At 34.8% G+C, this 15,610-nt stretch overlaps 1 protein-coding gene across 4 annotated transcripts in view; it reads left to right on the top strand.

Annotated features, from left to right (window-relative positions):
• The first annotated feature begins 792 nt into the window (after window positions 1-792).
• Window positions 793-15,610, top strand: part of slc12a7a (solute carrier family 12 member 7a) — a 29,941-nt gene continuing 15,123 nt past the window's right edge. For 2 of the 4 annotated variants that reach the window (XM_051128885.1, XM_051128868.1), the window contains exons 1-9: window positions 793-1,224; window positions 7,770-7,855; window positions 8,024-8,155; window positions 8,272-8,418; window positions 10,397-10,451; window positions 10,558-10,688; window positions 10,901-11,133; window positions 12,159-12,361; window positions 12,576-12,740. In XM_051128885.1, the coding sequence (XP_050984842.1) occupies window positions 1,101-1,224; window positions 7,770-7,855; window positions 8,024-8,155; window positions 8,272-8,418; window positions 10,397-10,451; window positions 10,558-10,688; window positions 10,901-11,133; window positions 12,159-12,361; window positions 12,576-12,740 (1,276 nt within the window). In that variant the 5' untranslated portion in view covers window positions 793-1,100. The remainder of the gene's footprint in view (window positions 1,225-7,769; window positions 7,856-8,023; window positions 8,156-8,271; window positions 8,419-10,396; window positions 10,452-10,557; window positions 10,689-10,900; window positions 11,134-12,158; window positions 12,362-12,575; window positions 12,741-15,610) is intronic. The other 2 variants (XM_051128875.1, XM_051128860.1) reach the window with 1 other exon arrangement.

Raw genomic sequence — 15,610 nt, 5'->3', positions numbered from 1 at the left:
AAGACAGGCAGTCTATCTTGGGCCACAAAAAACAAAAAAAAAAAAAACAAAAAAAAAGCAGGCAGGGTACTGTGGTCTTTCAACCCACAGAGGGCAACCTAAGTTGTCGTTAAAAAATCTTTTGAATTGAATAATATATAGACATACATAGTAAATAGTCTGTTGCAAACACCATGATGCTTCCAAAATGCTCCTGTTTTCTGCATATTTACCAGTTAGTGATAATTTATTTATTTGCTTGGACCACACAGAAAAACACTCTTATTCTCTATTTTGTAGCCACAACAGCCTGTTTCATTTTCACCACCACTGAATAGCTGCTTTGCAGGTTGTTCCTGTGAAGTCAGCAAAGTTCCACCGTTCAGACCCTTATCAGCCACTCTCACATGACCAATGAGTGCATTGTCAGTGTGCGTCTATCAGTCACATAAGGGTATGTCTGTGCGCACACCCTTTAAGCAGAAAACAGCAAGTCATTATCTAGGCCTATTTCAAACAAAAGCATACGAACATTTTTAAGAGAGTTTGGCTGATCAACACAGTTCTGTGCAAAAAGATAGTGTTCACCAAACATTCAAGCACTTTCGGTGATAGTCTTTCCAGGAAAACAGGAGCGATGCAGTTATTTTCAGCTTTAATTCCTCTCCAGTCCTAATGGTTCCTGAATGGAGTGATTGTAGCACACGTTTCCTTTGAGGCTAGGAACGTCAGGAGGGGGTGGGGCAGGGAATTGGGCTGGGGTTGAGGAATGCCACATTGTGTTTAGCCTTTTGTTCCCATCACTTTGGGCAGTCTCTGGTGACTCTAACACGGCACACAATCATCTCCCTCCCAGCTTTCACAGGTACAATAAGAAGGGCAAAACAGGAAGCACCAGCTTCAGAGCTCTGTGGCAGGACAGAACAGCCCGTCGCCCAGAGGGAGGAGTTGTGTACAGCTCCTTATTTGGCTGAAAGTGATCACATGGGCTGCGGCGTCTGAACAACAGTTGTGAAGAAGTCAGAGAACTTCGAACTCTGGCGAGCCCAGGAGACTTGGGGTGAGACAGAGGGAAAAAAAGACTTGAGGAATATAACTCCAAGCACATGGTGTGAGGGAAAATGCCTACTAACTTTACAGTGGTGCCGGTGGAGGACACCCCTATATCAAATCCAGACTATGATGGAGAGATAATGAAAGAAGAGGACAAGGAGGAGCCACACACGGCTGCGGGACCCTACTCAGGTGAGCTTTCTGAGGGGAAAAATTCCTGCTTAGACATGTGCAAACAGGAGGAGAACTTTTAAAGGCTTACTGTGAAAGGTTTGGGTTTTCTTAAAAGCGTCGGTGTTTACAGTTACAGCGCATCCTCAAAAGCTAATGTGTGGCATGTTTACTGCCATGTGTTTGTGAAATCATCTCCTCAAGGAGTGTAAACAAGTGGCGGCTTCCTGGTCCCCCTTTTCCCCCACCATTTTCCTGTTTCTCTCTTACTCTGACATCTTTCACTGCTTCTCTTTAGATAAATTACTAAATCTGTTGCGCAACTTTTTTGTATAAAAAAACAAGATCTTAAAGTCATGTTGCACTATGTCTTCTATTCTGGATGTTCTGCACTCTTTTATGGGTTCCATTTAAATTTAAAGGGATAGTTCACCCATAAATTAGATCATTTATAAAATCACCCTTAAAGGGACAGTCCACCTGAAAATTAAAATTCTGTCATTATTTACTCATCCTCAAGTTCCAAACCTGTATTTCTTTCTTCTGAACACAGTTTTTTTTTTTTTTTTTTGAATGGTGGTAACCAGTTACATTGACTACTCTGTTACTATTCCACTCTGTCAATGGCTACCTTTAACTGTTTTGGTTACCAACATTCTTCAAAATATCTTGTGTGTTTGGCAGAAAAAAAAAAATTCACACAGGTTTGGAACAGCATGAGGGTGAGTAAACGATGACGGAATACAAATAAGAACTAAACAGAAGTCAGTTCATTCATCAGGCATTTTGAGTTGCATTGTTGTATAACTTGTTGTTGTGTTGTTGTATCACTATTTACATGAAATGAGGAAGTTGTGTCTGGCACCAGTAGCTTGTTGGTTGATGTTCCTTAATTTTTTTGACTTGACGTACTATTGGAACAGGCGTAATTATCCTGAAATTTATAGTTATCCATTCACACAAGAATTGCGTAATACAGACGTTTTCTTTAATTTGTGTTAATGTGTGTACAGGGGTGTGTAGCAGAGCTTGTGGCTCATCAGTATGGAATTTGTCCTCTTCCTTTTAACTGGCCTATTTAAAACTTTCCATGACAAAAATAAGTTTAATTGTGCTGTTTCCTTTTTAAGATAAAATACTGCTTGTGAAAAAACCTTTCCGTAGCTGTAAAGGCATTTTGTATAGGCTGTATCAGTAGATCATTTAACTCTCATTAATCCTTTAAAACCTGCTATATCATATTTGATACGGTATGAAGTTTCTATAAATTAATAAGGTCAGAACTTTGCTGAAAAACCTGCTTTGCATGCCTTTTGCCCTCTTGTTGATAATTCATAGATAAAACTGTAAAAATGTCCTCATTCAGGCCATCTTTTTAATGTGAAATCTTTATAAAATGTAATGATTTTTATAAAGTAAATGTAAAAATAAAATTCATGATTTACTGGACTAAAACAACTTTTTGTGATTTACTTGTTTTGGTTTACTTGATTATCTAAACGTTTTTTTCAAATATGATATGAGGTTTTTGAGGAACATTTGCTTCTCTCAATTATCAAAAAACTGCTGATCATAAAACTAAGCATTTAAATATATATATCTTACTAAGATATACTATTGGGTGATCTAGATTGAAGACTAATTTTCATGACAAGCTGTCAGAATTTTATGGTATCTTTTGACCACATTAAATAACATCTGCACTAAATTACAAATTTTATTCAGTTTTTGAATAAAATTGGTGTTTTTCCCCTCCTCGAGTAGGTGCTCCATATTACATCTACATCATACATATATCATAAATCTGATGCTAAAAAAAAATAATAAAAAATTCAGACTGTTATTTCCATATATGCCAGTATTTACAGGGTTTAACATATTTTCTTAAAGAGCCAGTTCACCCAAAAATTAATTCATTAATTACTCACCCGCATGTCGTTCCAAAACCTGCAAGACCTTTGTTCATCTTTGGAACACAAATTAAGATATTCTGAAAGAAAACTGAGAGCTCTCCGACCCAGCATAGACAGCAACGCAACTAACACATTCAAGGCCCAGAAAAAAATAAGGACATCATTAAAATAGTCAATGTGACATTAGTTGTTCAACCGTAATTTTATGAAGCTACGAGAATAGTTTTTGTGTGTAAAGAAAAACAACAACAGTACGTTTAAAATCAGGTTTTTATACAGTACCAGTCAAAAGTTTTTGAACAGTAAGTTTTTTAATGTTTTTTAAAGTCTCTTCTGATCTCCAAGCCTGCATTTATATGATCCGGTAATAAAAAATACAGCAATAGCAGTAATATTGTGAAATATTTTTTACTATTTAAAATATCTAAAAAATGTAATTTACTCCTGCGATCAAAGCTACATTTCAGCATCATTACCCCCGTCTTCAGTGTCACATGATCCTTCAGAAATCATTTTAATATGCTGATTTGCTGTTCAAGAAAATGTATTATTAATATTTACTTTTTTTAAATTTCTTTTTTTAGGATTCTTTGATGAATAGAAAGATCCAAAGATTGGAAATGATACAAATTAATACTTTTTAAATTGATCAAAATGATGATAAAGACATTTATAATGTTACAAAAGATTTCTATTTCAGATAAATGCTGTTCTTCTGAGCTTTCTGTTCATCAAGGAAACTTGAAAAAAATCTACTCAGCTGTTTTTTGAACATAATGATAAATGTTTTTTGAGCAGCAAATCAAAATATTATTATGATTTCTAAAGGATCATATGAGTGGAGTAATGAATTCAGCTTTGAAATCACAGGAACAAATTACATTTGAAAATATATTCAAAATATATTCAAACAGGCAACAGTTATTTTAAATAGTAAAAATATTTCAAAATTTGACCGTTTTTTGCTGTATTTCGGATCAAATAAACAGATGCTTGGTGAGCAGAAGAGACTTCTTTAAAAAACATTAAAAATCATACTGTTCAAAAACTTTTGACTGGTAGTGTACAGTAAATGCATGCAAACTATGAGCTTTTCCAAAACATCACAAATTAGTCCCTTTGGGATTTCATCATTTATACAAAACTAGCCGTGCATGGACGATAAACATAACTTACAAACCACACGGAAGGAATTCTCAGGAAAAGGATGTTTCGGAAGCCTTGAAAGCTTTTTATGAACCTCCTCTGTTATTGTTCTGTTCTCACTGTGGAAAGAGATGTGAAATTAGATCCACTGGCAGCACAGGCCTGGGAAACAGATATTTCCCAGTTTACTACAACTTTAAAATAAACTTTCTCATTTGGTCAAACAGCTGCAGTATACCTGCACATCAATGTGGCAATGTGTTCAGTCTTAAATCTTAAGCTAAAGCTTATAAACTACTAAATATAAATCGTTTGATCTTTAATCTTTTAATCTTTAACCATTTATCATAATCATATTGTACCCACTTCAGTAATTTCCCGCTGGAAACCCTCCTCTCGTTTCACTTGGAAATGCTTCTGCAAATACACAAATGAGGTCTATAGCATGATGATGAGCTGGATTTCAGTCGTTCTTTTTGCACATATACTCTTTCAGCTGACTAACTGGTTTTGAATAAGCCTTTTATTGTAACCTCCCCTCCTCGAGTTGATAAGAAGTCTTTCAAGACACATGCTCAGTCCCGCCAGTCAACGATCCAGCACCGAGAGTTAAAGAAATACAGGACAGAGCCTGTTTTTGGATGGATGTTGTTTTTAAACCTCAGAGAGGACAAGTGGAGGCAGGGAGAGGCTGATATCACCTACAAAAAGCATGTACTGGAATAAAAACCAGAGTGAAGAAGAGGGATAAAGAGACAGTTACAAGAAGTAGGAGACTTGGACAACTGCTGGGACACAGAGAAAGGCTGATTCCCCTTCACACGGACCACTGTCCTTCTTGACAAAACTAAGGAGGAGTTTGTCTAGAATTGCTCAAACTTCACAGCAACAGGTCAAGAAGACTAAATGAAGACTACTGAACTGGAATAAAACAAATCAGCTGCAGTCTTTTGGTTCAACAGATAGATTTGCACAGCAGTTTACTGAGGCAAAGTGTCTCCTCTTTTAATCAAACAAGAGACAAAGTAAAAAGGTTATTGCTGCTGAGACATCTGAGGCTTTGTCTCCCTCTCAGCATGGAGGGTGAAGAAGGTGTGCATTTAGAGACAATAGGTGAGTTTGATTCTCATTGATATGGATCATTAGAAGATCATTACAATGGCAAGAGTAAGCTTACGATTCAACTTGTAAAATCAACTTGAGCATTTGAAATTTCACATACTGAAAAAACGGTTGTAAACATACACTACCGTTCAAAAGTTTGGGGTCAGTAAGACTTGTAATAGTCTTTAAAGAAGTCTCTTATGCTCATCAAGGCTGCATTTATTTGATTAAAAATAAAAAAAAAAAAACAGTAATATTGCAAAATGTTTTTACAATATAAAATAATGTTTTTTATTTTAACATACTTTAAAATAGAATTTATTCCTGTGATGAAAAGCTGAATTTTTATCAGCTGTTACTCCAGTCTTAAGTGTCACATGATCCTTCAGAAATCATTCTAATATGCGGATTTATTATTAGAATGATCAGTGTTGGATAATATCAACAGTTGTGCTGCCAAATATTTTTTGGAACCTGTGATTTTTTTTTTTTCAGGATTCTTTCATGAATAACAAGTTTAAAAAGTACAGTGTTTAACAAAATATCTATTATCAAAATATAAATATTTTATAACAATGTAAATTATTTATTATTAACTTTTAATAAACTTTTAATTATTAACTTAATACATCCTTGGTGAATAAAAGTATTAATTTCTTAAAAAAAAAAAAAAGAAAAAGAAACAATAAAAATGTACTGACCCCAAACTTTTGAACGGTAGTGTATATGTATAAAGTTTCATTTTTTTTACCACGTTTCTTACATTTAGGCAAAGGCGTGTGGTACACGGCTCACAGATCTCCTGATTTGAGGGTTTAAAAAGATATAAACAGATTAAAACATGAACATGAGAAGAGCTCTTAAACATTTTATGAGTCGTAGTTTGTGGGGGACACAGGTTCAGTGTTTTCTGGATGATCTGTTTGTATTTTACCTTCTCAGATGTCTGTTACAAAACTATTTCATGCTTGTTTGCTGCATATATTGGTTTGGCGAATGCAAACAATCATGGCATATCAAACAGTATACTGTATTTCAGTGGCATTAAACACTTTTTGTGTTATTTTAAAGATGGCAACATGACACTTTTGTTTCAATAGCATCTAGTAAATACATTTCTTGACTAAAATAACAAATGAAGAGTTCAGATGCAGAAGCCCCTAAATCCATCTGACGTATTTCTTTAAAATGAGCATTTCTTTCTGGCTGCTTTGTAAAAGTATTTGATGGACGTATACTATGTGTCAGGAGCATTCACTCAGTATCATTATCTCATTTTTGACCAAGATGGTTTTTAGCTGGTTTTACTCTTCAAATGAAGAGTTGATGTGTTAGATGAAAAATTTGAGTTTTGTAATGTTCTCCAAAGACAAGAATAAACATGTCTTGTCAAACAGAGTTAACACTTTCACTTTTATTATTATTATTTGTACTTTTAAACCTTATGTCTGAGCCAAAGCTACCAAAAACAGATGAAGCTCTAAGACTAAATACACATGCATTTTGAGATTTTTCAACCTAATTTGCGGTTTAGAGTTGCATAAATATCAAACTGATATTTTGAGCAGATTTTAGAATGATTTGCTTATATTTGTTATGCATCTTTCAACAAAGTGTATGTTTCTGTACGAGTTTGTAGTGTTTGTTGCAGAGCTGTGCTATTAATCGATATACAGTTTTGATTTCAAGTCTGCAACGATTATGAAAATACAATAATCGAGAAAAAACTATTATTGCGCCCCCTTTCTAGCGGTGTGCTTTCGCTCCTTCATAAAAGGCCAATTTCGCGTTTGCTAAATGGGCCGTGCTTGATTTATTAGATATAATTACATTTATGTAAATTATTAACAGGGCGAAAGACAACTTCCGCTGTTTCTCAGAAGGATTTCTGTGTATGCGCTCAGAGACGGAAGGGAACACGAACAAGTAAAATCAACTTTAAGATGCATGCCTAAACCGTCACATACACGTAAAAATGTGTCAAAACACAGCTAGTAAATTGGATCCATGCGGCTGTTAAAACGATAACACGCTATTCCTGCTGTCGACTGTGTGTTTATTATTAATCAAACAACAAAAGAAGACAAATAAAAAATTGCTCACAGCTCTTGACTGAAGGATTTTTTTTAGCTTTAATAAGACTATGCTGTTTTATTTTATTTTATTTAGATTACTCAGTTTAGTAGCTGAAAGACTTGCTTAAACAAACACAGTTTGTTTATTTTTGTATTTGTTTGACCTTTGCCATAGTCGAGCAACAAGTTTGGAGTGACTTAAAAATCTGCTCTGTAACCTTATACAAAGTTGGCAAGTGTATAACGTTGAGTGATTAAAAGTCTTTTCAGACTTTAAAAGTGGTATAGTGTACTCCTGCTTTAATTTGTGTTTTCTGTCATTTGCTAGGTGACGAGACTCCTAGAGAAACCAGCTCCTTAATCAGCACAGATCATGATGACAGCATCTATGGCAAGAATATGGCTCTTTATGAGGTAACAAACTGCTTAAAACCAACCCTTTCATTTTTGTGGATAAGCTATCATTGTTTCAGAACTTTAGATCCAAATTAAATTCTTTTCCTTATTTATATAGTGTCTGTAAGTTACGGTGCAATGGTGTACATATTAAATCATTCAGTTCCTCCATGTCTTTATTTACAGGATGAGATGGAAAGCACACCAATGGTGTCATCTCTCCTCAACAAACTGGCCAACTACACCAACATAACCCAGGGGGTCATTGAGCATGAGGAGGCTGAGAGCGAGGATGGGATTCAGAGGGTCACCGTAAATGTGAGTCTCACACTGAGATGATTAAAAGACTTTCAAACACGCATTAAATTCAGAGCCTTTTCAGTTTGTCCTACATAACTTACATTTTTTCGTTTTATGTGTCAATCTGTTTGAAGGGCCCTCAAATGGGCACATTTATAGGTGTGTTCCTGCCTTGCATGCAGAACATTCTGGGTGTGATTCTTTTCCTGCGGCTCACATGGATAGTGGGTACCGCGGGAATCGTGGAGTCCCTTGCTATTGTCTTCATGTGCTGTTCTTGCGTGAGTTTTTTCCCCGTTTCAATTTTAAAACACTTTTGTTTGACTCACTAACTAGTTTATTAATGTATCCAGGTGCGGAAAGACACAAAAGCCATTTTTTTCAATCACTTCAATTAAAAAAATGCCTTTTTGTCAGTTTTGACAGTGTTGTCACACAAACTAATGAAAAACTTGACGTGGCCAAAAGTACGTCAACGCTTCCTTATAATTATCGGATTTGGCTCAGATAATTATGAGATTCCAGTGACAAAAATGTTGATTCTATAGCATACAGTGACATTTTAGACAACTATGTGCTTCAAACTGTATGCCAGCAGTTTCAGCATGACAGTGCCTCTGTGCATAAACTGAGATCATTTCGAAATGGAGTGGAAGAATTTTACTAGCCTATTTAAAGTCTGGTACTGGTTTTATTTAAATAAAAAACTGGACTGCAATAAACACATTTTTAAGATGGCAATAGATTCTATTTACACTATGTAAAAATAGGAGTATTTTCTTTGCAATAATAGTAGTTAGATGCTGTTTATACTACTTAGTGTAAATAGTAGTGAATGTCTGCGCCTCAGTATTGTAGTACTTTATAAAACAGTATGTAATAAGGATATATTGAATGTAAATTATCATTTTTTATTAAAACTATTAAAAGGAGTTTGGCAAAAGGTGGATTTGAACTCGGGTCGATCGCATCAAAACATAATCGCTGCACACTTTATTACATACCCCACTGGAGCTGCTGTTTAACAGGCATCTTTTGCAGTGTTGTCTAACTCTGTTACACATGGGTGATGTTAGTGTAAATAGCCTCAGTAAACAAGGGTAGCTATTTGCACTTGGTGTAAATAGACATTCCAATTAGAGCAAAATGAACACAAATTATTATTGTTATTATAATAAAATACATAGTATATTATAAAACTTGAAATCTTTGGAAAAAAAAATCCATCTTTCAAACCATGTCTTTACCAATATGCACGTTGATGAATTTATAATAATGATTTTTCTAGAGCATTGTCAGAATGGATTTCTTAAGAAACTGCACGCATAATTCACCCATGCGTGTCAAGACATATCCGTACAGGAAAAAATGACTGTGGGTAGCAGGAAGCTGACAGTTTTTTTTTTTTTTTTTTTAATCAGTCACAATGAACGGAAAAATTTAGCCATGGATCGTTTAATTTGGCAAACTTATGGGGAATCACCAACAACGTAAACTAAAAAGGTTTTTTTTGGGGGTGGGGTTACACTTACATATTTTTTATTTTTTATTTTATTTTTTATTTTTTATTTGGGTTTACATACAAATACACTTTATTTTGACAGTCCACTTTAGACATGCTACTAACTACAGTATAAGACTACATGTAGTTGCAAAGTTACTAGAAGTTAGTAGAATGTCTAAAGTGGACTATCAAAATAAAGTGTTACCTTTGTCCATTTGTTTTGATAAGATTGTCCTGTATCCGTGTACACACAGATGTTACACATTTTTAAAAGATACCAGTTTTAACATTAACTTTGGCAGCCCTATTAAGTAAAACTGGAAAGCTCTGGAACAATTAAAAACTAAAGGTGAATTCTAACAAAAAATGAAGTTAAATAAAATAAAAACTAAATTAAATATTCAAGACAAAAAACTCATTAACCCTGCAGCAAGCATATACAGGCAGGTTTGTCTTTTTGCGTCTACGTAATTTTGGTCATTTGAGGTATTTTTATGGTCACATTTAAACAAAATATTTAGAATTTTGATCATACCCCGGCTGAAAAAAACAGCTAAAACCAAGCTGGGTGGCTGGTTTTAGCTGGTCAGCAGGCTAGTTTTAGAGGGGTTTTGGCCACTTCCTTAGCTGGTCAGGCTGGGAGACCAGCTACTTCCATGTTAAACCAGCTAAGCCAGCCAACCAGCCTAGGCTGGTTTTAACTGTTTTTTTCAGCAGGGACAAAAAACTAAATCTGCCTTTTTTCTTATCTCTAGACCATGCTGACTGCAATTTCAATGAGTGCCATTGCGACTAATGGTGTGGTGCCTGGTATGATTCAGTCTGCTTTGTCACTCATTTATATATTATTTTTAATATTATTATTGACTCCATATTTGTTAATAGTTAACTTGATTCTCTTCTCTTCCCACTTTAGCTGGTGGTTCCTACTACATGATCTCTAGAGCATTAGGCCCAGAGTTTGGAGGAGCAGTGGGTTTTTGTTTCTACTTGGGCACCACATTTGCAGGTTCTATGTACATACTGGGAACCATGGAAATTTTTTTGGTGAGTCAAAACTTACAGACCAGCATTAACAATTTCTTGCAAACAAATACAGGACTCATTCAGCACTACAGAAGAGCTTGTGTCAGCACTGAATTAAACAAGTCAGCAGATTCTATCATTAACTTAGCCTTTCATTGCCCTAGACATAACCTCTAAAATCACATTAACTTATGCAACAATAACCCTTTCTTTACATTTATACCCTGTTACAGACATACATAATGCCCAGTGCAGCGGTGTTTAAATCAGAAACTGGAGATGCTGGAATGCAAAATGACATGCGCATTTATGGGACATGCTGTTTAGCTATCATGTCTCTAGTAGTGTTTGTTGGAGTGAAATATGTCAACAAGCTGGCTTTGGTCTTCCTGTCCTGCGTAATGCTGTCAATTATGGCCATCTATGCAGGGGTCATCCAATCTGCCATCAGGCCTCCCGATTCTCAGTGAGTAGTGCTGTGATTTGTTTTTTTACATGGACATTTAAACGCCCTACAGCATTAAACTTTATGCTGCGTTTCTGTTGTAAGTTATTATGTCTCACATTTAAGTCTCTGGTGCTGTGCTGTGTCACAAGACTTTTCAAAACATTTTAGCGTGTACTTTCGCTTTTGCCACACAAAAATGTGTCCTATTTGTGACCCTGGACCACAAAACCAGTCATAAGTATCACAGGTATATTTGTAACAATAGCCAAAAATACATTGTATGGGTTAAAATTATCGATTTTTCTTTTATTCCAAAAATAATTAGGATATTAAGTAAAGATCATGTTCCATGAAGATATTTTGTACATTTCCTACCGTAAATATATCAAAACTTAATTTTTGATTAGTAATATGCATAGCTAAGAACTTCATTCAACTTTAAAGGCGATTTTCTTAATTTGTTTGATTTTTTTTTTTTTGCACCCTCAGATTCCAGAATTTCAAATAGTTGTGTCTCGGCCAAATTTTGTCCTATCTATTTTGTCTGTCTATTCAGTTTCAGATAGATAGATGATCTCAATTAAAAAAAAATGGACTCTTATGACTGGTTTTGTGGTCCAGGGTCACATTTATGTCCTTATGATAATCTTGGCAGCATTTAGTGGGCGGGACGCTATCTCACAACCAATTCGAACATATTTTACGAGTTGGCTAATTCGTACAACCCTTACTCGTGTGATTTTGTACATTTTCTGTAAGGGGTAAGTTTAGGGGCAGGGTTAAGGGTGGTCATTTGTATGAATTTTTCACAAAACATGAATTCGTATGAATTAGCCACCTTGTAAAGTATGTACGAATTGCTGTGAGAACACCTGAGTTTCTGGACTCTTTTTTTTGTTGTTGTAGTCTAAATAGGGTCTAGAAATGCCTGTGGCTTAGGGTTTGATTAATTTACAATGTTTAATTGTTTAAGATCTATCAAATGTGGTGGAGCATTTTATTTGAACACAGTTATATTTATGGTCTCTTTTGTGCATCAACAGAGTCTGTCTGCTAGGCAACCGCACCCTGCAAAATTCTAAGTTTGACAAGTGTCTAAAGAAAGACGTCATGAACAACGTAACCACTGAACTATGGAAGCGTTTTTGTGAAGGTGACTCAGTTGAAACTTGCGATAAATACTTCAAAGCTAACAATTTAACAGAGATTCAGGCAGTTCCTGGCTTGCTCAGCGGGGTCATATCAGGTGAATACTCAAATAAAATTACACACCAAGCTATACAAATCTCATTTAACTTAACAGTTAGTTGTACACGACCAGATTTCTTGATGATAATAAAATTAAGCAGTCAGTTTGTTTGTTTTATAACCTGCATGCATTTTCTCAAACATAACACTTCAGTTTAGGTAGCTCAGTGTTTTACTAAGTGTCAAAGTTTAAGTGTCAAAGTTTCTCCTAGATAACATGTGGGGACACTATGGAGAATACAGGGCGATAGTAGAGAAGGAGGGACAGAGTTCAGAATCGGCTTTGGAAAACCCCAAGAACATTTCAAATTATGTCCTCAGTGACATCACTACCTTCTTCACCCTTCTGGTTGGAATCTACTTCCCTTCGGTTACAGGTAGGCCTATTTCAAACCAGTATGACTTTCTTTCTTCTGTAGAAAGGTGAATTTTTGTATTAGGGGAGCACGGGCACAACCTAACACTTCTTGAATTTCTCAGTTTGTGTAAATCCACATGGGGTTCAGAGGAAAATTTTTTATCCACATTAATTTCACACTTGTCTTGTACAAATATGTCGCTTTGTTTCATAATTACAGTGTATACGTTTTTCATTATTTACCTCAAAAGAAAGGAAGTGAAAAGTGACAACATGCCCCGTATGTGGAGTGCATTGTAACATGCGAGGGGCACATTGACACCTGCGTTGGCGCTTGAAAAGTTCATTTTTTTTTAAACATCTGCTTAGAGAATACAAATGTGAGAAAACAGATGCCAAGGAAAAGAGCCAGGGGTTCAGACAAATGGCCAAACAATAAATAAAAGACTTAAAAAAAAAAAAAAAAAAAAAAAAAAAAAAGTTGAAAATTTTTTAACTTCTGCCACGAGCAACACCAGTGACGCGACGCAACGGACCCATAATTCAGTTCGGCAACGCTTGACGTCACTCCATTCAAAGTAAATGAGAAGCGGTAACGCTGAGGCTCTGTATAATCAGGGTGTTACGATTAACCCCGCGTTAGTTTGTGCCCCGCGCACCCCTACTGGTGGATTTCAATATAATTAAAATGAAAGTGGTATTTTGATGCTCCAAAATGACAAAAATCATCATATGTGACCCAGGATCACAAAATCGGATAAGGGTCAATGTTTCAAAATTGAGATTTATACCTCACATGAAAGCTGAATAAATAAACTTTCCATAGATCTATGGCTTGTTACGATAGGACAAAATCTGGCCGAGATACAATTTGAAAATCTGGAATCTGAGGGTACAAAAAATTGTTCAAATAAAATTCTTAACAATGTATATTACTAATCAAAAATTAAAATTTTCATATTTTTAAAGTAGGAACTTTACTAAATATCTTCATGGAACATGATCTTTACTTAATTTCCTAATGATTTTTGACATAAAAGAAAAAGAAAAATCTATAATTTTGACCCATACAATGTATTTTTGGCTATTGCTACAAATATACCCCAGCGACTTAACACTGGTTTTGTGGTCCAGGGTCACATATTAGTAGTGAACACGACTGCATTTTTTTTTCTGTGCAACAGTTCAGTTGACCTGGTTCATGAGTTCGCATGGAAAAGTGACCACAAGGCCTAAACTCTCCTAAACTATACCTCTATCTGCATAACTTTACAATATCTTGTAGGCTTTACATACATAAGAAAACAGCATGTTGTGTCAGTTGTGCACTTTTATTTTGTTGATGTGCAGTTGTAGTAAAATGACAGTGCTCTGTTATTAGATGAATACATAAATGTGACCCTGGACCACAAAACCAGTCGTAAGTAGAACGGGTATATTTGTAGCAATAGCCAACAGTACATTGTATGGGTCAAAATTATTTCTTTTATGCCAAAAATCATTAGGGTATTAAGTAAAGATCATGTTCCGTGAAGATATTTTGTAAATCTCCTACCATATATCAAATCTTATTTTTTGACTATGCATTGCTAAGAACTTTAAAGGTGATTTTCTCAATAATTTTTTTTTTTTTTTTTTTTTTTTTTGCACCCTCAGATTCCAGATTTTCAAATAGCTGTACCTCGGCCAAATATTGTCCTATCCTAAAAACCATACATCAATGGAAAGCTTATTTATCAGCTTTCAGATAATGTATTTGACCATTCAGGTAGTGTAACTGACCATTATGACTGGTTTTGTGGTCCAGGGTCAGAAATGACAATTGCCACTGAAGAAGTAAAACAGAACAGAAACAGAAAATAGATTTAACTGAGGATTGTAAAGATATTTCACTGGAGCTTGAAGCCATTACAACACGAGTACGACACGTTTGCCCATAAAGATAGCATTTTAATGCCGGTTTTCTGTATGCGCTCACATTTTATTGAGACGGGATCTTTATATGCAGCTAAGAAATTACACAACATTCAGGGACTGGTTTTTAACCTCGGCCCTGTGAATTTTATAAATACAACAGCTTTGCTACTAAAAGCTGCGTTATATTTCTCAGACTGAGGTGATAATTTAGTTGTTTTGTAATTAAACCAACAAGCTTTACTAAATGGATATGTGTGTTTAGGTTGGTTGTCCAGATATCGGTTATGTATCTGATTTAAAACCACATTTGAAAGTAGGGCTGGGTTTTTACACAAATTTCACGATTCGATTTGATTGTGATTCACAAGCTTGCAATTCAATTTGAGTTTCAGACTCTATAGATTATTTTGGATATATATTGGGTCCAATAAAATTCTCTCAAAGAAAAAAAAATTCTCAACAAATGTAAAACATACATGAGAGTCAGTTGGTACTATAGTATTATTACTATAATATTGAAAAGTTCAAATTAACTGATACAACACTTAAATTACATTGTATAGTTACAATTACATAATTATTTCTACTCCAATTTGTTTTTTGAAATATAAACATTTTAATGGTGGCTGTCATAAAAACTTGACACATTTATTTAAACATAAATTAAACATTGAAGAACTGTAAAAATTATAATGAATATGTTATATGGTTCATATATTTAGCAAAATGCTTCTCTCTGGAGTTGATTACCTACACTGTAAAAAACAATTTGTTGAGTCAACTTAAAATATTTTGTAACCTGGCTGCCTTAAAGTTTTAAGTTCAGTCTACTCAAAAAAAGTTTATTCAACTTGAAATGTTAAATTATACTAAGTGACAACTTAGATATTTGAGTTGAATTAACTTCAAATTTTAAGGCAGCTGCGTTACCCATCTGTTAACATTTCAAGTTGAATAAACTTATTTTAGTTG

This window comes from Labeo rohita, chromosome 2 (genome assembly GCF_022985175.1).
Source record: "Labeo rohita strain BAU-BD-2019 chromosome 2, IGBB_LRoh.1.0, whole genome shotgun sequence".
Lineage (NCBI taxonomy): Eukaryota > Metazoa > Chordata > Actinopteri > Cypriniformes > Cyprinidae > Labeo > Labeo rohita.
Note: the sequence above shows the minus strand (reverse complement) of the source record. Positions and strands in the feature narration are given on the sequence as shown.